The sequence below is a fragment of the Scatophagus argus genome, chromosome 6 (assembly GCF_020382885.2).
Source record: "Scatophagus argus isolate fScaArg1 chromosome 6, fScaArg1.pri, whole genome shotgun sequence".
NCBI lineage: Eukaryota > Metazoa > Chordata > Actinopteri > Scatophagidae > Scatophagus > Scatophagus argus.
The window spans coordinates 11,570,579-11,594,308 of NC_058498.1; the positions used below are offsets into that span (position 1 = coordinate 11,570,579).

The following is a 23,730-nucleotide window of genomic DNA, read 5'->3' on the forward strand; positions in this document are numbered from 1 at the left end:
CTCTGTACATAGGGCCAGAACTGTGCAGTCTGTAACACTGAATGATATATAATATCAGGCCAAATTCTTCTCATAGAAAATGTCTGACAGCAACTGAAGAATATATGGTGGATTTATTTAAAACGGAAACTGCTTGATCACAAACCTCATCTACCTGATAGAGGGTTTAAAAAAAATGATAATAAATGTTATATGTATTATTATATTAATTAAATTTGATAGAGACTTGATTTTTATAATACTGGGAGTGCTTATACTACTTTGCTTTTTCTTAATAAAACACCTAGAGTATATACTTTTTGACTTATTTATATGGATTTTATACACAGTAAATACTCTATACCATGTATTATGTGGGCTATACATTATAACAAACTGTTTGGACACACTTCTTTATTATAGAATTCAGGTGTTGCATGGGTTTGTTTTTTGGGGGTTGGGCTTGGCCCAACCCCCAAAAAACTTAGAGAATTGTGCCAAAGCAGAAAGTGGAAACAACTTTATCTAATGCAACAAGAAAGGAAAAGACATAGACAGTGTGAAAACCAATGCAATATCATAGACAGATACAATACATAGACAAAAGTATCCAGACACACCTCTTTATAGGGCTGTTTCTCAGTGGTTGGGCTTGTGATTCCCTTCACTGGAAGTAAGGGGACAATTCGATATCTATTCCAGCATGACTGAGCCCCAGTGCACAAAGCAAAGGTCCATGAAGACATGGCTGGATGAGTTTGGTGTGGAAGAGCTTGACTGGCCCAAACAGAGCCCTGATCTCAACCCCATCCAACACCTTTGGGATGAGCTGGAACACAGATTGTAAGCCAGGACTTTTCTACCAATATCAGTATCTGACCTCACAAATTCTCTACCTCATGAATGGGCAAAAAATCATACAGAAACACTTTAAAATGTTGTGGAAAGCCTACCCTGAAGAGCGGAAGCTGTTACAGCTGCAAAGCTGTCTGTGTTTTTAGATTGCAATGTCATTAAAATCACTGTTGGTATAACGATTAGGCATCCCAATACTTTTCCTTTATAGTTGACTGAATTTTGATATGTAACAGAACTTGCTACAATGCATACAGCAGTACATTAATAATAATACAATGGACAGGATTGCTTCATTAATGCATCAAGGAAGATAAAGCTTATATTTGTTTCTTGTTTTTATTTAATTGTTGTTGAGACTTCATTCAAAATCCCAAATATGAATCCAATGGCACTACAGGAAAAGTCACTAATAAATCAGTGTGTGCCAATATGCCCAGCAGATGTTTCACAGGACAAGGTAAAATTTTCAACTGTTGGTGGCGCAGCAGGGACGTCTGTTCAAAATGTTCATCCATCCAATAGTAAGACTTTTCAGTCTCAACATGCTGCTGGCTGCAAACTCTAAAGTGTGGTCAGTGAAATGTTTGGATTAGAATGTAAACATCTAATTATTCAGTTATGGCTTGCATACACACATTACTTATAAGATCTTACATGATTCAGTGCATGCATATTATGTTTGCCTGAAGGCATGATGAGTGAAGACAAGTGGTGGTGGTGGTGGTGGTGGGTTCTCCACTAAGTCTATTAGTAACAAGCCCATTAATCCTTGTACAACATAATTATTTACTGACTTTATTTTACTTTTTTTCTGTATTCTGTTCATGCAGTATGCCCAGGTATATGTTTCAGCTGTGTGTGTGGAGGTTTCAGACCAGTCAGATGGGACATTCTTTGATGGGGGTTCATTGAGTTAGTCCCATTACTTCCCCACCTGCACACCTGCCTCTCATCTGCCCTAATCAGCTCCACCCCAAACCAGCAGCATCTTAAGGAGCAGCAGGCACATGCTCTTCATCTCTGCCAGATCATTCAGTCTCTTGTATTTGCTGTCTTTTGTCTGTTTGTTCTCAAGACTTTTTGGTAATCCTGCCTTTATTTTATTTATTTATTTATTTTGTCTGTGGTCCATTCCCTGCTCCCTCTCTGCCTCACTGACCCAAATGACCAAGCTGTCATTTAGTCTACCAACTGAGTTTGTGTTATTTCAGCTTTTTTCTCATTAAATTTTTGAAAGTCAGCTGTGAGTGTGCGTCTGCACTCTGCATTGTGGTTCCACTCCTCTGTCTTAGTTCTAAACTTAACATGCTGTTTCCCATGCCAATAAATGAATCCATTGAAATCTGACCAAATGTCTCTGTTTGTATGTTCTCTTGTTTGGCAAAGTGTTTTTTGACACCAATGAGCGTTACCTTCAGCAGCCACTTACTGTACATTTGCGACACCTGTGAAATATAACCCCCCCCCCCCCACACACACACACACAAAAAAAAAGAAAGAAAAAACTGAAGTAGCCTGTTTTGATTGCGAAGGAGACTTTGAGTTTGAGTTTCTGTGGCTCTCTGAGGCTGTAGTCAGGCACTGTGACCTAAATGCTAACATTGTAATGCTAACATGGTCCAAATCACAATGTTATTCATGTGACAGTTTACCATCAGGGAGAAGGCAGCGGGAGTCAGTCTTCTTGACAACGCTCAGTGAACAGATTTATTTGTTTTTGAGCCAGTCGTCCAAGAGTTTTATTCTTGTTTTGGTCCTTCAATTAAAGAACCATCGACTATAAATCTTCATTTACTTATTTGTTGATTTATAGACTTATTTGTTGGATCAGTCTTCTTTATTATGGTTCTCTGAGTCAGTATTAATTCTTGAGGTCATGATTGTCAGTGACACTGCTGTGTTTGAAGCCTGATTACATCACCTTCAGTGATCCCCCATCCACAGAAACAATAAATGCATCTTCCTAAGAGACACTGCACATCACATGAGACACAGCAGCTTAAATTCACTGAGGCAAGGGCTTGAACACCACGGGCCTGGACTGGGCTAGGGCTGGAATTTTAGCTCATTGCAAGACTCAGCTAATTTTTACTTTAGTCATCCTCATAGTTTAGATGTTAACATGTTAATGTTAATGTTAGCTAGTCAGCACAAAAGAAACAACAGCTGAGGATGATGATATTGTTGTTAGTTCTTTAGGTATTTGGTCATAAACCTAAGTACTGGACACAGTGAAGTTTTGACCTGTTGATGGGGCTGAATGTCAGGGAAGTAATACTGTTAATCCTGTGGAGAACACGAACGTGTGAGCAAAATTTAAAGGCAATCTATCTGCTCTGCTGAGACATTACACTCAAAACTGCCGATGTCAACTGCATGGTGGTGCTAGAGTAAAAGACAGACAATCACCACAGTCATTAGGATTCATCTTCTGGGAACCACAAATGTTTGTAAAAATGTTTCTGAAAATCTGTCTAGCAGATGTGGCGATAGATCACAAAATATAACACTCTGATGGTGGAGTGAGAGGAAATTTCAGGGGATCGTCAGAGTCTGTGTTGTTCATCCTGTGTGCACCATGAATGTTTGCACAAAATATCATTGCTATTCATTAAATGGCTGTTGGGATATTTCAATGTGGACCAAGTCATCCTTGCCATACAGAATTACAACATCCGGTTAGATTTCCAGCGCTACAGTAATGCAGGAATAAACGTAGACTAGACATAGTCATTTCAGTAGCAGTTAGATGATTGGTGCTCTCTAAATCAGTGACAGTTATATAAAATAGTTATTCAACATCAGTGCAGCCTGCCCAGCGTTGTCCCTTCAGGGACTGAAGACTTGGATGGATTGCAACAGGAACAAATAAACAAGTGCTCTCTAAATTGTCTTGGGCACCTCACTTTGGCACATTTTACCTGTGTCATTGTAAAGTTTGTCAAGGTAGTCTCACCAGATTAAGGTATTTATATCTGTGATCAATGCTCTTGTGTGTTGGATTTCAGCAGATATCCTGGTGTGCGTGCTTCCCAGATTATTCCTATTTATGTCTGAGGTAGTGCAGCCACAGTCAACTTGTCACGTTGTTAAGTGTACTTTTGCTGCTACTTTAATTATTCTGCCTCAGTGAGAGCAGACATGGCAGCAGACCTTCAGTAAAATGCCAAGAACAGTGCAGATTAGGCTCATCTTTCAGGGTGTCTAAAAATGTTTAGTAGTTGCAAAACTGAAATTCTCCCATTTATTTTACATGGTGGCAAAATAATTTATTATGCTAGTTCTCATCAACAGTATGTCAAATGAAGCTGACTGGTAGAGCACATTTGTAGCTTCATCATATCACAGTATTGTGTCTAGCTTGTCACTTTAACCAGCAAATGCATTGTATTCCGCCCGCTATAGCAATTTACATTTCAAATATTTATTGAAACTATTGAGGTGATGCAACCCGTAGCCAGTCGACATTAGTCACAAATGAAGCAACATAGTGCATGCATGCAAAGGGGTGTTACCCATCAATGGCTCTCACCAAAGACAAAGAGTATAATAGCTCATTTTAGCCCAGCAACAGCAACAAAACAAGTCTTACACATTTTTAGATCCCCTAATGGGTCTAAACACACTGTAATTTTTGCCCATTATCTCAAATGGAACCTGCCATTCTATGGATGTGGCAAAATCAGAAGGAAAAGAGCAGTCCCTCGACATAGACCACTTTAGCTCAGTTGCCTATTATAGGTAATTGATGCAAGACTGAGTAACAAGAAAGAGAAATATAATTTGGACTGAAAACCTTTCTGGAAAGAAGGTAACTACTTCACACAGGTTTCAAAATACATTCCAGAGTGCACTTTCTAAACTAAAATCCCACGACTGTGCTGAGCTGCTCAATTACTTCTAAATGAACTCAGGTGTCACACTGGAGTGGTGCTTTTTGGTGATTACTTATTTATTCTGCATGTAAATATTATGAGCAGCAGATACACTAGTTATTGTCTAGGTTTTCCCATTTTGCAACAGGAACTAATTAGCATAACCTCATCAGTTTCACTTCTTATTGTATAACCTATGCAAAGTGTGCAGTCAAAGGTCAGCCAGCTGTGTCATGGGAAACGCCAACGCAGTGGCCTGAAGGTCGGATGGTGATTCAACGAATGTGTCAAAAAACAGCCTGTTTGCTTTTACTAAAATATAAGAGCTGCACTAATTATTATGGTTGCGGCATTATTATAGTTTATAGTATTCACATTTTGAGTGGACTTTATGTATGTAGCTATGAGTCCAGAGTTGATTAACGTAGCTTAGCATCGGGAGTTGCTGTAGTGTCAAGTTCAAAAGGGGGCTCTCTTCTGAAGCTCACTAATTATACTAATAAAAACGCTTTGTGTTTTCTTTGTTTGTGCAAAAAGGTTTTTGAGTAGAGACACTGGAGTGGTATCATCTTCTCATCTAACTCCTTGCAAGAATTAAAATAAGCAACTAAGTGTATTTATAGTACAAGCCTAATTGCACTGCTGCCATAAAATTTTAATGTCATTGTTTACATTTCTTGAGAACATTCACAACACTGCACCCAAATATCCTGTCATCTTGTACCAAACAGTGAGATTTTTCCTCTCCATCTCTAATTTCTGCACAGCAATCATTTGGTTCTGATGGGTTAACTGCTCCTGTTGTAAGAAAATTGTCAATCCATCTTGAAAGAGCCACAGCATGAGTGTATTACATAGTGTAAATTCTGGTCTTTGATGGGATCAAACCTGCAAGCCTCCAGTCATGCAGCTAATCTCTAATCACCCTGTCGCCCTGCCATATGCTCACCCCAGCACGTACATGTTTACTAAATACAATATAATCTCCCTGCTAAAATTATGTATATTGTGTGAGCACACTGACACATTCTCATCTACATTTGGTTCTGTTTAGAAATCAAAATGGGAGACCACACTTTGTAATGTGCCTGTTTTGTAATGTGTTTCATAACAATGCTCATGTGTGTTTGCTGGTGCATCTCATGTTTGTGTGTGCAGCATCAGCTGACCCTCATCTCTTCACTGCTCAGAACGCTGATAAACTGTGGGGTTGCCGTGGCAACCACTGTTAACGGGCGGGAGGATCACTGGCCTTCTTCTTTCATTGTACACAGGGCCTATAAGACTGCACATGAAGACTTGCTGTGTTCTTGGCTGCTGACTGTTTAAAGCTACTTCACCACCACTCTTTCACTGTGCAGTTTCTGTTGCCCAATTATCAAGCATCTCTTGGCAGTATCACATTGTGCCAGAAGAGAAACAGGGGGATTGAGTTAGCTACTTTGGCAGGGGAGGCGATTTTCATATTGCTTTCTTTGTCCTTTGTTTAAAGTTTATTCAACAAACCTTCACTGCATACATCATATAAAATGTTTGCAAAAGCACTGATGCCGGAACCCTAATATGTTTATGCTTTGTCAGTTAAAAAAGATGATTTATATACAACAGATAGATGCATGCAGATGTTTCTATCAGGGTTGTGTCCATATGTTGTGCACTGCAAACTGTCATTTAAAATATTTAGCATTCTGTGACATGACACTCGCTCTGTTGTGCATATCCGAATTTCTGGGTCTAATGGGTGGAATGGAAGAATAGCACTGATCTGTACAGGAGGACATAAAATTTTCACAAGAAGTAAAAATAGAAAGGAAGGCATCACAAGTAAAGGCTTCTTACGCCACAGGCAAGATCAACAGTGCCCCCTCCTGGTGGTTTGACTAAGTATGTTATCTCCTCAGTAAAAAAGTACGTTTGAACGGTCTCAAGGGTAATTGAATTAGATCTAAAAGTTGCCCTGTGTTTGTCAGTAAACATAGTTATTATGTCTGAGCAGACAATGCTGATGCCAACCAGAGTAATGGATATTTAAAGCTATGCCTGTTGTGCCATCACACAATTACGGTGCTGGAGAATCAAAAGATTATGTACTGCCCACCAAGTTAATGTTTATCCAATCATCCCAGAATGTGGAGAAAATTGCTCCTGTTACTCCCATGAAAGCATGTTACACAGCATGGCTCCAAAAGCAAGACAGGCACATTTTGGAAACCTTTTAACTCATGAATACAACAGGCTCAATATGTCCGGGATAACCATGAGCCTTTAGAGGAGCAGGGGCAGCCTTTCGGTCCACTTCAATTAGGAAGAAAGACAATAAAAATCATTTAACATCCAAAATATTTTAGCTAATGTATGGGAGACGTGAGTAAACATTACATTTACATAATAAATTTAATCTGTCTGTATCTCAACTGTCACTGTGCAATAAAAGCAAAATGTAATGCCCCAGGGATGCAATAATCAGTGATTTGAACAGTGCCTTTATTAATGTTTTGCTTTGCCCGCTGCCTCCTGAGTCTGCAGTCAATGCAGGTACTGACCTCTGCGTGTTTTCTGAGAGAGTCAAGAGACAAAAATATCAAAAATATTGACTGGGCAGCTACAGAATCAGCATTTAGCTGACTGGAACTATTGATATTTGCTGTCTTATTTTAGTCTTTTTGAAAACAGTCACTATGCATCAGTTAAACCTGCAGTACTATAAGTTACTGAATTGGACGCACTGACACGTTGTCGGTTTTTAAGTTGATATAGTAAACATGTTGTCTAACATTTGCTCATTTTCAGTTTAAGCTGACAGAGCCTACTCATTTGGATTAGTGTCTCTGTCCACTTGGTTAATATGAGTATTTGCTCTCGTTTTAGCTGTGATCACTACCATCACCTAACAAAAATATCTGGCTCTTACTTGCTAAACACTTCACTATGTTCACCTGGGATTCACTAACTTTGTCTGTCTGCCGTTTGTGGTTTTCTAGAGCTTTTGTAGATGGAAATGGCTGCCTATTGCTGGGAGCGGTGACAAAAGAACCCAAATCAGTAAAGCTGCATCTGGCTGGAAAATTAAAATGATGAGCTGAAAGATGAAACTGCAGAGCTGAAAGGAGCCGCAGAGTCCGCTTATGGTTCTGCATGTTCTTTACAATCCACCCCTTTCACATACATGTAGTCATGTGATCTATTGTTAATATAAAAACACCATTTAGCTGTGCACATCAAAAAGCTAACTTCCATCCTCAGTCCAAAATTTGAGCCATGTGCATGCATGTGTCTGTGGGTATGCGTGGATGTGCATGTGAGTGGTTTTCTAAGTGTCGTTTAGACTCACTGAGCCGCTCACTTCACCCATACTCCCTTAAGACTAAATTAGGAACGCATCCTCCAAGCAGACTCCAGAGAATGGAATAAATAGAACTACTACGAAGTTGTGCGTGTACATTTCCAAGTATCTTCCAGTTCTTATGAGCACGTCTTGTGGATCATTACTGTTAGTGTTTAGGTCAAGAAAAGCTTATTCTTACTGGCTGCAAGGAGCCTCACTGCAGCTTGGGCCCACTGGCGGGGTTTATGGATTAGTGGTCTACTTTCTGGATAGCTGAGAGTAATCCCAAAAATATTATAGAAGCAAAAGTTACCTCAGGAAAACCATCGTGGTGTTTGGTGCTTCTAATATAGGATTCAGCAGACATTCACACAATAACACATGTCAGAGACTATTCAATTTTGCAACATGGGTTAAAACATGAACGGTCATAGACATTAAAACACATACTTTGTCAGCCTACTGTGCCTTTGCTACGGTGCAGATCCAACTCCCCCTTCTGACTAATTATCCAATTAGAACCAATTAATCAGAGTCTATAACAATTACCAAATAAGAAACGGTTAAAGTAAAACCTGAGATCAGACTTACAGTACTGCAGACCAGCAGATCTTGTAGAGCTCTGGAGGCACCAAACCTTTATAATTGCTTTTTGAGTAACAACAATATTCCAATCTTTGTGTCGTTCATCAGCCTGTCAATAAATATATCATTAATCCACTGATCTATGCACTTTCCATACTGCTTGTCCTGTTAAGGGTCACACAGGGCTGGATTCTATTCCAGCATGCAATTAAAAAAACATCCTCGCTTCATCAACGCTCAGCTTGGGGCAGGCCTAGAAAAATCAGTAATTTCTCACAGGCACGAAGGAACACTCCTAATTTTTTACTTAACAATAAATCACTGAGCTTAATTAACCGGAAACAGAAAGTCTGTACAGCTTTATCAGAACGACTCTTTTCTAAACTCGGAACAAGACACACAGTACACGCTGTCTAAATGAAGATAATAAATACAGATGCAGTATACTGCATCATCTAGAAAACTTAGTGTTAGTTTACTTTCATTTTCAGCTTTTAAGTTAGTAATTATTTTATCATTTGCATAATGGAAGCATGAAAGTCTAACAAACAACTACTCTGCTAAAATCACTTCTATCAGATGTAATCTTGAATTAAGCATTTTGGCTTATTATTCTTCGTGAAATGATATGTCTGTAGTCTTCAAGTTGGTCTCACAGCCTTTATTACCTTACAGGTCCTCAAATGAACAGTGTCTGTACTGGCTCAATAGATATCCACCCTCTTTGTTTCAGACAAGGAGCTCTTACAGCCTGCAGCGTGAAAAATCTCACGACAGCCATCTCACTTCAGTTCTGTTTGTGCAAAAGCCCCACAGAGGATGTCACCACCACTGCTGTTCGAAATAACAGCAATAACACAGCATGGTAATGGCATGGTATTCAAGTATTGACGTAACTAAAGCTAAAATGTGCAATTATCGTGATCATAAACGTATTCTTAAGATGACAGTAACGTCTCCAATGAAGGGGTCGTGCTATACCAAGCTCCTCAATAGTAAGGTCTCAAAATAAATGTGCCTCTCACTGGAAAAACATGGCACAGCTACTTAAGTGCAGGGCAACAAGATTCCTTAATAGCGTTCGGTGAACATGGCAACAAGCTCATTTGGTAAGAGCGGTGGTGAAATTATTGGGTGGAATATTGTGAGCTCAGTGGACTAACAGCAGGCGTGATGTTAGATTTTTTAAACCCCCTGGAGGTGTCGTGAAGTGTCCGTGACAAGGTGTGCCCACTTGATAATGTCACTCGCTCCCACTTGCATTTCACCCTGCATGGAAACCCTGTCTCTTAAAGCCTTAAATTAGGATGAGAGGCAGTTTGTGTCAGATCATATGTGCTGGGGAAGAAGCAGTTCAATTTATGCCTCTTCCGCATCAGCAGACTGATCCTTTGCTAATGCTCCTCTTCACCTGACACCAAAGCAACTCCTCTTACAGGAAATCAGCTAAGATGTGAAAGATATGACGGTGCCCCTGTGAAGTGCTCAGCACCAATATTTGCAAATCCCTTGGACATAAACCCCTAATATCTGTTTATTAATAAATACCTTTAGATACTGTGGTTAGGGTAGTGTGTTGTTGCCTCAGTTAGCATTTTAAATTTTTTAGATTTGAACAAAATGTGCCCACTCTTTGCGAGCCAAAGAGCTGTGGGAGCACTTTGACCGTGCCAAGACATATGTTTATTTATCCTCAAAATGTCAACATCCGCTGCATAGCCTGAACAAATACTGGTGCCAAGCTTTAAGCACTGTGCCAGGCATATTTTAATGTCTGGTAAACACTGTCCTCTAGTGCTCACACTCTAACACACACACAAACACACACACAGATGCATACCACAGGATTATACTCCCCGGTGCCAATACCAGAAATGTGTACTTTTCAAGGAATTAGATTTTTACAGCATATTGTGTCTTCTTTTAAAAACACTACAGACTTCAGGGAGATTCTCAGGATTCAATATATTCATCACACTTTATGTTAATTCTTGTTAACATGTGCTGTTTGTTCAAAAAGTGCTCCCAGTCATTTCCTATAAGGAAATTTCACTTGTTGAACTGGTGGCTTTTATACTAAAACCCGTCATCTGCATTGACCTTTTGTGCCTCCGCTCCATAGCTATGCTATGCACAAAAACATGGAGTAATGGCCACAATTGGACAAAAATGTCTGTAGCCATGCTTTTATTATGTGCCGCCCTCAGATGGCTTTTAGCGGGGCTGGTATCGTCTGCCTAATGAGGCAAGTCACAATCACAGAGTGAGCAGCAATAAAAAGGAGGGGATGGTCTATCCCTCCTCGTCCAAATTACCTGATCAATCATTGACTAATGCTTTCTAACCAGCTGATTTCACCTGTCAACACAAGGTCAGGGTGTCCTGATCTTCTAGATGACAGGAGGTGATGTGGATCTTGAAGCAGGCACAACAGATTTGCAATCACCCTGTCAACCCGCACTTGAAAGCCCGCAGGATATTAAAGATGTAAATGGAACATAATGGCGTCATTATAATTGTGCTCATCCTGTTCAGCCTTTGATGGCAGTGTCTTTTCTCTGCAATTCAACACCATCTGGCTAAATCAGCGTAGGCAGGAGAAGCAGAGCCAAGAGTAGTTAGGACAACCAGTCTTTGGTTAGGACGCAGTCATTATCTTTGGCTAGTGACACATCCCATTTGTTATGACTTTAAGTTGAGACTTGTGCAGGGGCCCAGTTCAGGCGCAGTATGACATTCCTTAAATCTGTTCACACAGTGACACCTTCAGATCTCTGAATGTTAATAAATGTAGTGAATACCAAAGGGCAGAGAGTGTTTTGTGTGGAGGAGACAGTGAACTTTAAGGACATGCATGGTGACTTTGTGTACTGATATCTGCAAACAGTTCTGTTGGATCAGTTGAGTCAACAAACACAGCAGGTCATGCAGACCTTGTAAACATCAGAAACCCTCCAAAAGAGGCATTTTTGAACCAGTTTACTAAATCCATAACTCACCCACAACATTTATTTTGCATTTTGACAGTCAAATGAGATATTTAGAGTACTGTTAACAAAGACTGTTTATTTGCCAAGTTGGCTGGTAAAGTAGACAAACCTGCCAGTCATTTGGCTTGTGTTTTCTGCAGTTTTCCCTCCCCTCTTACATATTGGGAGGAAAATTAAATTTGGCAAATATAATGTTATGCAGATTGTTCTCTTTTTTTTTTTTTAAACAAAAGCAAAAAGCGCTAGAAAGTTGACTTGATCAGCTTCTGCAAGATTTTCAGGATTTCCAGGGATTTCATCAGTACTGCTGAACACCGTCTTACTGAACAACATTGTGTGATATTAATTAATGAGCTCAATTAGTGTAATGTAATATATAAATAATTTCGTTCTTAATTGTCTAACATAAAAAGGCTGTAACCTTTCAATCTTTCTCATTGTATTAACAAGCAGAAACTGAATTCGGTGAAGATTCATTAAATGTTATTGTGGTAAAGGAAGCCTGCACACTGGACACACTGATACAACACACTGCTCTGATGAACAAAGGATTTATACTGACAGAATCGGAACAAGAAAACAAAACTTGCTGAAACACTTTTTGGTAAATCCAGCATTATGAAGATACAATATTTTGGAACAAAAGCATGAACTTACACAATGTTTTGTCAAACGAGGCAGTTCAAATATTAACATGCTTTCAGATGAATAAATCAGGACCTTTACAGGTTATTTCCAAACTGGTGACATCTGACGGATTACTGATGCATCTTTTATGATTTTCGCTTTCATCACGGTGGTGAGATTTTGGTTGCAGCATTACCACTCTGAAAAGAGACATCTGGCTCCCATCTGGGCTTTGTTGTGTTTCTGCAGCATAAAACATATTTTGTAAGGCAAGCAAAACTGGCACAAGTCTTTGCTTGTTTCTTCCTCATCTGCTTTGCATAGAAATCTGTCAAACCAATCCACGGCCATACACACACGCACAAGCACAGAATTATCCAGTATTCAGAAGGACTCAGTAAATTAGTAGGAACATTCAATTAAGCTTAAACGGGTTTATGTAGCTCACATGTTTTCATGCACGTCCAAAGCTGTCTGTTGTTGTGTTTCTGATGTTGTGCTGAAACTCCACAAAACTGGCAGGTGGGAGTGGGACTGGAATAGCCTGACGGTAGACTGTATACTAATGACAAGACAAATGACACATCCATGTAAATACAGCAGCCAAGACTTGTTACAAACAGTGGAGGGATTTCGAAGTTTTGCATAAAAAATGTAGTAGGTAGTGAATGTTTCCTCCAACACCTCTGGGAATTTAATCTTCACATCGATGCTGTCTGCTGAGGCTGCAACAACTGATGCAGAAACCTCCTGCATGGCATTTCTCTCATGTTGCTGGGAGAAACCGAGAAGGAAAGCCACACCTGGGATGTAGCTTTCAAATCTGGGAAAGGTAAAAAGCTCCATTAACAACACATGCCATGTTCATAAACAAGAAAATGTTCTTACCATATTCTGTCAGCCAAAGTAAGTTGCTTCAGTCATCTTCCACTTTCTTCTTCAGCTCACTCTCCTCATCCTCCCCCGACATATTGTTTTCACTGATGCAAACTGAATGTTATTCCACTGAAGCTCACCTTTTGCCCATTTCTGCCATGGCTTCAGGGATCCTGGTCCAGTGTATTTTGGCCTTGAGTGTTGGCTTGGAACCAGGCAGATGTGCATTTGCAGCCTTCAGTGACATTTCATAGGACTGACATTCAGCTCCCCATCTAATGTGTGTCTGGACCAAACACAAGAGATCAGTCATGAAGAGAGTCTCTTCAAACACAATGGCTCCAGCCTCAGTCTGCAATATACATATATATATATAACTTTAAATTGCAAGACTGGAACCTGCTCTCACTCCATAAGCAACTAATCTGTGTTTATATTGTTGTATGATGCTTTAAAATGTGACAAAATTTAAAAAGCATTGTTTAGACATGTACAGTCATTCACAATGATTATGATTATTATGATATGTAGAACTGAAGCTGGTAAAAGAGTGCATTCGTCCATTTTGAAAAAGGCCAGCTGATGTTGATGGTAGCTGGTTGCTGGAGTTTTAATCATGCATCTTTGCTGGTGTTGGTCTTCTCAGGGAAAACGTTGCATGGCATAAGCTAGCAACATTTCATACATCTAAATAAGAATGAAAATAAATATCGCAACAGTCCTACCTGTGTTTCATACCTACCTTTGCCTCAATATGCGCATTCACAATGGTGTCGATGCACATCTTCCAGTTGGTGTCTTCTCCAACCTGAGACACAATCAGTTGGGCATTCTGAATGTTTGCCTCAGGCGTGTAGTAGATGGCTGCATCGTAACCCTCAGGCTTCTGGTTGCCACTCATGGCAAAGGCTTTGATATTGAACACAGCTTCGGGTGTTGAGTCCCATCCCTATTGAATGAGACAGAAAGCAGTCCATAAGTCTGTAATGGCCTTCTGTGCTTCATGTCCAATATCTGTCCATTATGTCGTGTGTGGACTTAGTGGACTGGGGACTGTAAGGGGTAACTGTTGTGAAATAAAAAAAAATGTATTTACTGTATGAACATCATTTCATAAGGACAGACAATTAACTACACTTCTAACTTTCTTTCTAACTTTTTGTAGCAATGGTGGGATCATGAATCGTATGCATGGCCAAAACATTGTAACATGATGACATTAGTCAGTACAAACTGCCTATTTTGTGCAATGAAACATTATTTTGATGACATGTTTAGCATACTTCCATTACGATGCCATGATGGCTGCTATGAGATCCTCTGACGCTTGAGGATGAATCATGGGACAGATGTACGCCCTGGGTCATTTCCTATCAAAACAATTAAGAAATGGGAGAACTTGCATGGATGAAACACCGGAGCAGGTGCAGAGATAATAACATTGAAAGGGTAGTTAAAATACCTTGGAAATCCTCCTTAAAGTGTCAAGCAGTTGCCGTGTGCTCATTGGATGTCTGCTCGGGCCGGCATTAACCTCAAAGTGGATTTTGTCAACAGCTTTGATTGCCTGGACTAATACAAGTGGCACAGGATAGGTTAGCAAAGAATTTAAGACAGAAACGTACAGAGGCAGACCAAATAACACACGCTCACATACAATCTCAGTTTTATCCAATCATCGTCAAACTACTTTGACCGTCCCTGAAAGTCTGGCTTTTGCCGACCGTCAGTGGTTTCACCCACGGCAGTGACGTAAATGTGTACTCTCGGATGTGGCAGTACATTGTGACATCACTGCTTGGTGTGGTTCATTCACACTTCTGACCACACAGAGGAGCAACAGATGTGAAACACATGACCAGTCAGCCTGGTTTTAAAGCATCTGCATAACTTTGATGATTTAAAACCGCTTTCATGTTGCTTTTCTTTGTTGCAGTTTGAAAAGATGATTATTAGCAACCAGTCATCATGTCAGAATTGCAAAACATTGCAGCAGCCGCAATATCCATGGCACAAAGACAGTTATTTTCTCAAAAAATGGATCCTGAAGCAAAATGAGTGGACTGCTGGTGTTGGTCCATTAATAAAATGCTATAATGCATGGTGGCAGCAGCAACTGTGGTAACAGTGTTTGCAAAGTGGGCAGTAAAGTATTGTGTCTCATGTAAGCTTAGCAGCTGTCTGACTGAACTTCTAGATATGTAAGTTGTGATGAATCCAGGACTGTGGTATGTAATGTGTTGGACTTGTGGATACCTGGGACTACTTTGAATGCCATGTATGTGTATCCCAGGAAATAGTACAGGGGATATTCCTCGTGATAATACTCTCTCTTTAATTCAGATTCCACACAGAAACCAGCTCCATAAATGTCACTCGCAGCACACATTCTGCCTCTTGGATGCCAGGAGTTTGGTGTCAGGAGCTGTTGGATTTGAAAAATCACAGATATTAGCCCCTGTAAATCTACTTAATTAGTGATTAACTCTAACAGCAGTCTCCTGAAGGTGTTGACTGTACCTGATCTGAGTCAGGCCTCACAACTGCAGGATCCCTGTGGACAACTTCATCATTGGAGTCAATAGCGCTGGGTATTATTGGAGTCATCTTAGCCAAAGCTGGCTCTGCACTGTTCCTGGTGACTGCGTACACATTGGAGCTGTTGGTTGGAAAGGAAAGTAAGAATTCTTAGACCTCTCACATTGGAAGTATTGTGGATAGTGAGTGTAATACCTAAAGCACAATTTTAACATACACATATGCAAAGTAGATGGTTAAATTATGCTGCTGATTAGATTCAGAATTACTTTTGAACTTGAAATGACAAGTCAGTTTCTTTATTAAAAAATGGATTTCTTGCGGTGCTAAATACGTAAGTTGTGCCATTTTTAAGCCTTATATTGCAATGCAGTGCACGACAAACTATTTATTGATGTTTTCAGTACGCAGCAGAACAGCAACATTGTAAAATTCAACTCGCTCGATGTTCCCTGATCTGTCTAGATGCACTCGATGTGGTTGAGACAGATCATGTCGTTTTGTTACCAACAAGGAGGAGCCATAACATAACATGACGATTGTCAGACAAGGCTTGGATTTTTAGAGTTTGTGAATTAATTCAAAGCTGTCAAAGATAAGAGTTGTATTTCTTTATGTGAAGCAATTCTTTCCAGCATGAGGAAAACATACCTTATTGAAAAGAGTTCAAACTCTTTTTTGCATGGAGGGAAGTCGAGTTCAAACTTCTTTTCTCTGACATTGATCTTGGCTGCAAACTTCCATGGGATAGCGAGAGGTACTTTGCTCTTAAACTCAGAACCACACTGGAACAACTCTGTGTTTACCCCATAGAAAACCCAGAAATCCTTTGTGAAACTAAAAAAGAGAAAGAGGTTCATTTAGCAGTTGTGATTTCACAGTATGTATGTAAGTAGTATACAAATGGAATTGTGGGCAGTGGTGATCAAAATGCTGCCAAATAGCATAGTTTGCTTCTGATGACCTTAATTTAACATGCTGATGCTACATTAATTTTACAAGAAATGAACATGAAATGTTTTACCCAATAAAACCATCAGACTCCACTGAAATTTCAGAAGTCAACAGTTCTCCAAGACGTTCAGTCATTGGTGGATTTACTGCAGCTTTGGCTACACAAGGAAAATTGACTTTCATAATTCCATACATCAAATTGAAAAGGTTTTAGTCATTAATCAGCATTCATTTTATTTGTAAGGCGGCTGAATACTGCTGGATTTGGCTCCTCACCGTTAACAGTGATCCCATTGATGGTTTCATAATATTTGCTAATCTCCAGCGGGAAACCCAGGGTGGTAGCTTGGAAGAAGCGAGCCTCAAAGATTAAGAAAGGCTTTGTCCTATGCCATGATACTCCTCTCTGTAAATTTTCAATCACGGCCCACAGAGGGCTTTCTTTCCCTGCAGAGGGACTGACGGCCTGTGGGTAGGATCAGAGGAGAGCGGGCAACAAGCTTTGTACGCTGCATGAAACTCTGCTCCTGTTTGTTGACTGAACTGACTCGGAGATAAATGAATTATTCTCAGTGTGGTCTTTCTTTTTCTCTCACCCTGATGATGCTCCGAATGAACTCTTTGTTAATATCAGCAAAGAACCACTCTTGTCCAGAGGCACGTGCATAGGCAGAGAAGGCGGGCTTGTTGGCGGGCAGATTTTCCCAGTTTTGAAGCTGAAAAACGACACAGCACAATGGTCACTCAAACAAATAAGATGGGAAATCTCAGTACAGTAATGATACTGCCTCAGAGTTCCAGTTATCTACTCACCACATCGAACACAGCCTGAAAGTCACTAAAACTAAGATCCCCTTTAAAACCAGGAATGCTGGAGCCAAACAGATCCTTAATTCCTTCAGCACGGATACCCAACTTTAGCATTAAAAAACAGTATGTGATTATTATTCATGATTGGTAAGACACATTTATATTCAGTGAAAGTTTTCAATGCATGTTGTACCTCCAGCAGCTGTAGAATTCTACCAATGATAAAAAATTTTCCTTTCATCATAATTTCAGTGGGAAAGACATTTGTGGCACTTCTTAGCATGAAGAATTCTGTGGCTGTTCCAATTAGGAAATCATCTGTATTGGGAAAAATAGGAAGGGTTTTAAGGAAGGGTTTTTAGAGAAATCATTGGATTCAAGAACCTGCACATGAGCATACCATTGAACCAGTCCATGCGCATTGCTTTGCTGTAGCGATAGCTGAGATGACCAAACTTAGGGGCCAGGATTTTCACAGCTACATTGCAGGCAGTTGAGCTAGAGTGGAGAACACAAGAAAGAAAGTTTAAAGCTTAAAGAAAGAAAGTTTAAAGTAGTGCATATAATGTCCAGTGTTCTCCAATACTGGACATTATATGCGCTACACAATAATAAATTGATTATAAAGGTTTTGTTTTGCTCACAGGAAGTAATTTTCTGGTGTGTTGGATCTGGCAAGGCTTCTCAAGTAGGCATATGCAAAACTAACAACATGGAGGTCTTTTTCCTCTTGTAAATGTGCAGTCACTGTGGATACCAAAGCCAATGATGGCTTTGTGTCAAACAGGATCATGAAAGCCAGCATGCGTATCTCGGGAGGGAGGTTCTTTTGCAGGAACAGACTCAAGGTAATTTCTTGGACCTGGAAACAGAAGTATTATAATGAATAGGAGTTCAGAAAGACTGCACTTTCAACCGCCCACACTTGAGGGAATTTCCTTTCCATTCCAACACAGTCAGTTATTTTCTGAAGCGCTCATGAACTTTGAAACACTAATGTGACAATAGCATGAATCAGAATTGCCGTTTTCAGAACAGATTGTTGAAAATTATTCTTACCTGTCACAATGACGAAAATGAAAAACATGTTCCAGCATTAGAGTAGTCCAGTGCTTTGTGTGACTGAACTCTTACTTTGACGTTGACCTTGACAAACTATTTAATTTTCAACTTCACTATAGAACACAATGTGCAATTAGCATAAACCTCTTTTTTCATAAAAATCTAGTATGTAGCTGTACTGAATGAAGAAGAAAGTTCTGTATGCCCTACATAGTTGAGTTCTTACACTGTGAGGGTCTCTGGCAGCTATTAGTCTCATAGACTGCACAGCAGCACTCAGCACACGAGGTGGCAAATCTACAGGAGTGGCAGCAACACCCGGGAGGAACCGCATGATGGTTTTAATGCTGCCTGGATGACCTGCGTTCCCCAGAGCTTTCAGAGTGATGACCATGTCTGCTTCGTTGCCATTCCTCAGACTTTCCAAGGCCATGTCCAGCAGTGGCTAGTACAGATGTTAAACACATACCAAATGATTATAAGGTTCTGTTACGTGTTTCTGTTCTGCATCTTAAATACTTATCAGAGAGAAGGGATTTGTTCCTCTGTTTGATTACCTGAACAGCATTTACTGGACAAGGTGTGTAATAGGCACAGAGCTTGTACACCAGAGAGCCATAGGAAAGAACCACAGTGTGCCACAGATAGGTGTTGGATTTACTGAAGGGCATGTTCAGGAACATCTGGGAAAGAGACACGTTTTGACATGATATGGAGAGCATCATTCTCGAGTCTGCGTTCTCGATTTGTCGATGTCTTTAGCATGAACTCACTTTAGCCATCTCAACCAGCTCGGGAATAGCCTGGAGATGGTCAAAGGATAGCAAAAGAGTTTCCAGAGCTTCTGTCTCAGACACATCAGCAGCCTGGAACCTCATTTCCAGGAATTTCAGGATCCTGGCATCGTTGACCTCAACAATCATGTCTAAAAACCAACGTCTGATAAAGAAGAGAAGGTGAAAGAAGTGAAAATGAATGCATCGAGCAGCACTTAAGATAAGGATTATCCTTCAAATAAATTGAGAGAGCAAAGTTAAAAGATGAAAGTGTGAAGGACAAGTGCAGAAGTCAGGTGTTAGTGAGTGCCTTCATCTTAATGAACAACAGCAGTCTTTCAGTCATCACCCTTCTGTCACCATGTCTCGCATGATAAAACATCTCTCAGCAACTGTAATGTACCAGACTAAATCCTTCCAAGTGGGAGGATACTCTTCAATTAGCTTTTCAGGTCAGAGCGGATCAGTATAAGAAGAAAGAGGACCATTTCTTCACCATCTTATAACACTGTAATGAAAAGCTTGATTAAAGGATTTTCACTTTCGAACCTTACTGCAGTGTTGCATGCAGATAATGGTCTGGTTATAGTCAAGTTTTAGCAACAGTTTTGTCAAAGTTAGTGAATGATCACATGTTTGAAGTAACCCTTACACAGACATGCATCAAATAGCCTATAGAACGTGCTGTACTGCATGATTTTCGCAATATCCCCAGAACTGAAAATTGCAACAAAAAACGCTAAAAATACTTAGAAGTATAAAAGTATTATCAACAAAAAGTACTTACCCTAGTAAAAACACTCATTGGGCAGCTGAATGGTGGTCACTGTAATGCCTTTGTTTACTATATGATCCAAATATCATTACTGTAATATTACTATTAATGCTGTGGCTGGTTGATATGGATTGTAACTACAATAACCGTATAAAGTATGTAACTATTGGGTAGTTCAACCCTTTACAACAAATGACTTTAGAGAGTCGTTTAGTTTTCTATGTAAAATTTCGAAAAGTAAAGTGTAACAAAAATGTGCTGAAGCACAGAGTAAGTGTACCACTGAAAATGATATGGGCTGCCATAATTCTTCACCTGTACTCTTCATTTCCTGCAAATTGCTTCCACATAGCTTCCAGTCCTTCATAAGGCACCACTCTGAGAAGCTGATACAGCTTTATAGTATCCTCAGTAGTTGCACTGTCAATCTGGTATTTATTGGCTTCAGCCAGGTGTTTGATCAGCTCAATAGCCTGTAGAGAGGAACAGGGAGTACAGCCTTTGACAATAACAAAATGAATCTTTGACATTTTCAAATTCCAATGGAAATCATTAGTGTATGTCAATCTAATACGAGGTCCACTGAGCACGAGATTTATCCACTTTATAAGAGATAATAAAGACTTTTCATTTCAGTTCATCTTTGAAAAGTAAATTAATTCAACAATAATCTTAATATCTAGGAATGCAATTGATTTCATTTAAATATTGCCTTTTATTTCTGTATTTATTTTAATTGAATTCAGTTTATCTCATACTGATACATTTGTATACATTACCTTTGGTACTGGGTCATCCAGGTTCTGCATCATAATTGGGACATTAGCTTCTGCATTGACAAACTTGTAAACAAGGTTGCCCTTGCTTTCCATCGGCCCGAACGTGACGGCTCTCGCTGTGTCACTCACGCTGAGCAGCACCATTTCCTTCCTGCAGCAGAAGACATTTAAAGCAGACGATTTGTATTGCAGACAAGCCTGGTTGATGAGCAGGCGTAATGTGCTGATATTTTCTTGTCTTACATCGCTTCCATCTTGAAACTGCCGCCCTTCACATTGAAGGGACTGAAGTGTTGTCGCTCCAGGCCATGAGCCCTGGTAATGAGGCCTCCCTCTGCTGTTGGTTTGACTGTGTAAACATATCTCACTGTTGAAATGATAGATTCCCCTCTCTAGATTGGAGGACACATAAAAATAGGACTGACTTTGGTGTGTTTCATTTGTAAAGGGTAGATTCAGATGCATCTGCAGTGAGACAAACAGACCTGTCTGGAGACATTATCGAGCACAGCGGTTGCCATCCCCCTGTACATCGCTGCTTTCTCCCTGCAGCCGTTGATATCTATAACCTGAGTGATGGTCATTTCCTTTGTTTCGATGTTTTCCTCTGTTGCATAGGTACTCTGACACTTGCCATGGATGCCAATCTAAACACAAGATGAGACATTGTCTTATTTTTCATTGCATTATAGCTGTAAATGAAGAGAGCACTTTCTTTAGCAAGCAGTGACTTACCTCTTCAAGCTCATAGATCCTAAGTGTGGTCTTGACAGTGACTTGGAAGAAATCCAGGATCCCTCTCACAATGTTGACAACAGTGTCAGAAATGTCTGCAGGGGCGCGGATGTCACTAATGTGTCCACTGACGTAGCCAAACATGAAGGGTTTGACAAGCTGGGCGGCAATACGCTGGGTGAGCTTCGGGGAGGCATTAAAGCCGTTTTTCCCCGGAAAGCCATTGAACTCCTCAAAGGCCAAATCTGAAACCTTTCAACCAGGGATGAAAATAAGCAGTTTTATTGCTCCTGTACCACATTCAAGAGAAGTCAACATGAAAAAACGTCTCATCCTGTGCTGAAGTCCATTTCAGATGACATACAGATGAGGTAAGTAGCCCAACAAGTGCTATTTTACCAGACTAAAGTTTACTGTACTACAGTAAAGCAGAGTCTGAACACTGTTTACGTCGTTTGAACGATGACATAAAGGTACTGGAAGAAGACTGAAGCACAGCTGTTGATATGCAAACATTTCTAACAAACCGTAAAAAAAACTGAAAGATTTAAGCTTGTTAGGCGGTTATCAAAAAGCCTTCAACCTTTTGCACCATTCAAAGTTGTCTTAGGGCTGATGAGAGGCTTCAAAAGCCTGTTAAACCTTTCAACGGATGTTTATTAAACCAAGCTCCACATAATTTATGATACATGAATAAATGATAAATGACAAATCATGCACTGCCAATTACCTCACTTGATTTATGAATCAGACGTAAAAAGGTTTAATTAAGAGCCTGTCATTGTTACGCTGCATTACTCAGTCATAGTATTTCTAACATGTCAGGTATTCTGAGAAAGTTTGCAGTATCCTGTCACTTTTACCTGAAGGATGAATGTCTGTGCAGACGCACCAACGATTTTGACCCTGCAAGTCATTCTCACGCCAGACTCTGCGAGGTTTGGCATGCCCAGTCCAAAGTTCACCATTCCCTCATACTTGTACTCATAGGTTTTCTTGGGGTTCAGGTTGAGTTCTGGAATATATTTCCAAATTTGAATGTTATTCTTTTATTCACCTGTTGTTTTATGGAAAGTATTGCAAAAAAAGATTAAAAAAAAAAAAAAAACTCACCATAATGGACAATTTGACTCGCTAAAAGAATAAAGAAGTAAAACATATCGCCAGCATTAGCATGTTTGTGAATATAAACACACATTATTTGTTTTATATTTATGATCTACAAAAAGTTAGTTGTTAAAACGAGAAGATATATTTCTAACATGAGCCCAAAGTACATTATGAAAACAATAAAACCTTAAAAATAAAATGACTAATGACTAAAGTAAAATTCACCAGACTCCATAAATGTTTCTTGATTCACATCTTAAACTCACTCCTGTCTGTGCTCAAATCTCTTGCTGATTGTTCATGACTTTCACGTTGAAAAAGATTGAATGTACCTCAGAATTATGAATCAAAAACTCTGAAACTGAAATTAAAGAAGTCAGGCTGCATGATAATGATATCCTTTTACAAGTTAAATATTATAAGTCAATCAATAAAAACTTACTGGCCAGAGCCACAAGGCAGCAGAGAAGGAGACCCCGCATGGTGTCACAGAGAAGTGGAAGATTTTTCAGATTTGTCGTTTTTATACCAGTGTGGGTTTTGCCTGGGGAAGCTGGCTGCACTGTGAGCAGGACAGAAGTCTGGCTTGGACAGCCGACTGATTTAAAGTCCACACATGCAGCGAGAGCCACGCTGACCTGTGACATTGTCAGAGTGACATGGCACAGCAATAATACGTGAAAGATATCCAGTGGATAAAATCACTGGAATCAGGTCATAGTTTTCATATCTGTAAGTCAGAAGAGAAATTTGTATTATGCTTTCTCGCACAATCCCAGATCTCAAAGCTTGTTTTTATTCTGTACGCCTATCAAAGTAAAAACCTAATTTTTAATCACTCAGAAAATGATGTAAACAAGTTTTTCACAGCAGAATGGAGGAGTAAACCCAGTGGGATCCACATTTATTCCCTCAGTGAAACGCAGCCACTTGGACTGAAAGAGGGAAGAGAAGACGAAGGCTGGTTTACTCTTTCACTTCCTGAATATCAGTGCAACTCCTGGTCTTAAAATGTATACGCTGTCCCCTGGCTTCACAAAGCTCTCCTCGTGGAAACAACCAAGTCAAACAGTGTG

At 39.9% G+C, this 23,730-nt stretch overlaps 1 protein-coding gene across 1 annotated transcript; it reads right to left on the bottom strand.

The window, feature by feature from the left end:
* Positions 1–12,147: 12,147 nt before the first annotated feature.
* On the bottom strand, positions 12,148–23,236 carry vtg3 (vitellogenin 3, phosvitinless). Its single transcript, XM_046392431.1, has 28 exons — positions 23,097–23,236; positions 22,658–22,678; positions 22,408–22,559; positions 21,545–21,796; positions 21,295–21,456; positions 21,053–21,201; positions 20,810–20,960; positions 20,346–20,503; positions 19,253–19,418; positions 19,037–19,162; positions 18,706–18,924; positions 18,062–18,279; positions 17,818–17,915; positions 17,611–17,735; positions 17,421–17,522; positions 17,204–17,323; positions 16,884–17,073; positions 16,678–16,765; positions 16,305–16,490; positions 15,636–15,774; positions 15,372–15,540; positions 14,578–14,687; positions 14,399–14,485; positions 13,858–14,064; positions 13,256–13,401; positions 12,924–13,062; positions 12,688–12,801; positions 12,148–12,482 (listed from the first exon to the last, which is right to left on the bottom strand). The coding sequence occupies exons 1-27, from the start codon at positions 23,134–23,136 to the stop codon at positions 12,694–12,696; spliced, it is 3,828 nt and encodes a 1,275-aa protein (XP_046248387.1). The 5' UTR covers positions 23,137–23,236; the 3' UTR covers positions 12,148–12,482; positions 12,688–12,693.
* Positions 23,237–23,730: the final 494 nt, after the last annotated feature.

Coding starts and splice junctions, on each gene's coding strand:
- vtg3 (XM_046392431.1), bottom strand. CDS start 23,136: ATGCGGGGTCTCCTTCTCTGCTGCCTTGTGGCTCTGGCCA. Junction 22,679..23,096: donor CTGCCTTGTGGCTCTGGCCA/GTAAGTTTTTAT, acceptor TTATTCTTTTAG/CGAGTCAAATTGTCCATTAT. Junction 19,163..19,252: donor AGCTGGTTGAGATGGCTAAA/GTGAGTTCATGC, acceptor TCTCTTTCCCAG/ATGTTCCTGAACATGCCCTT.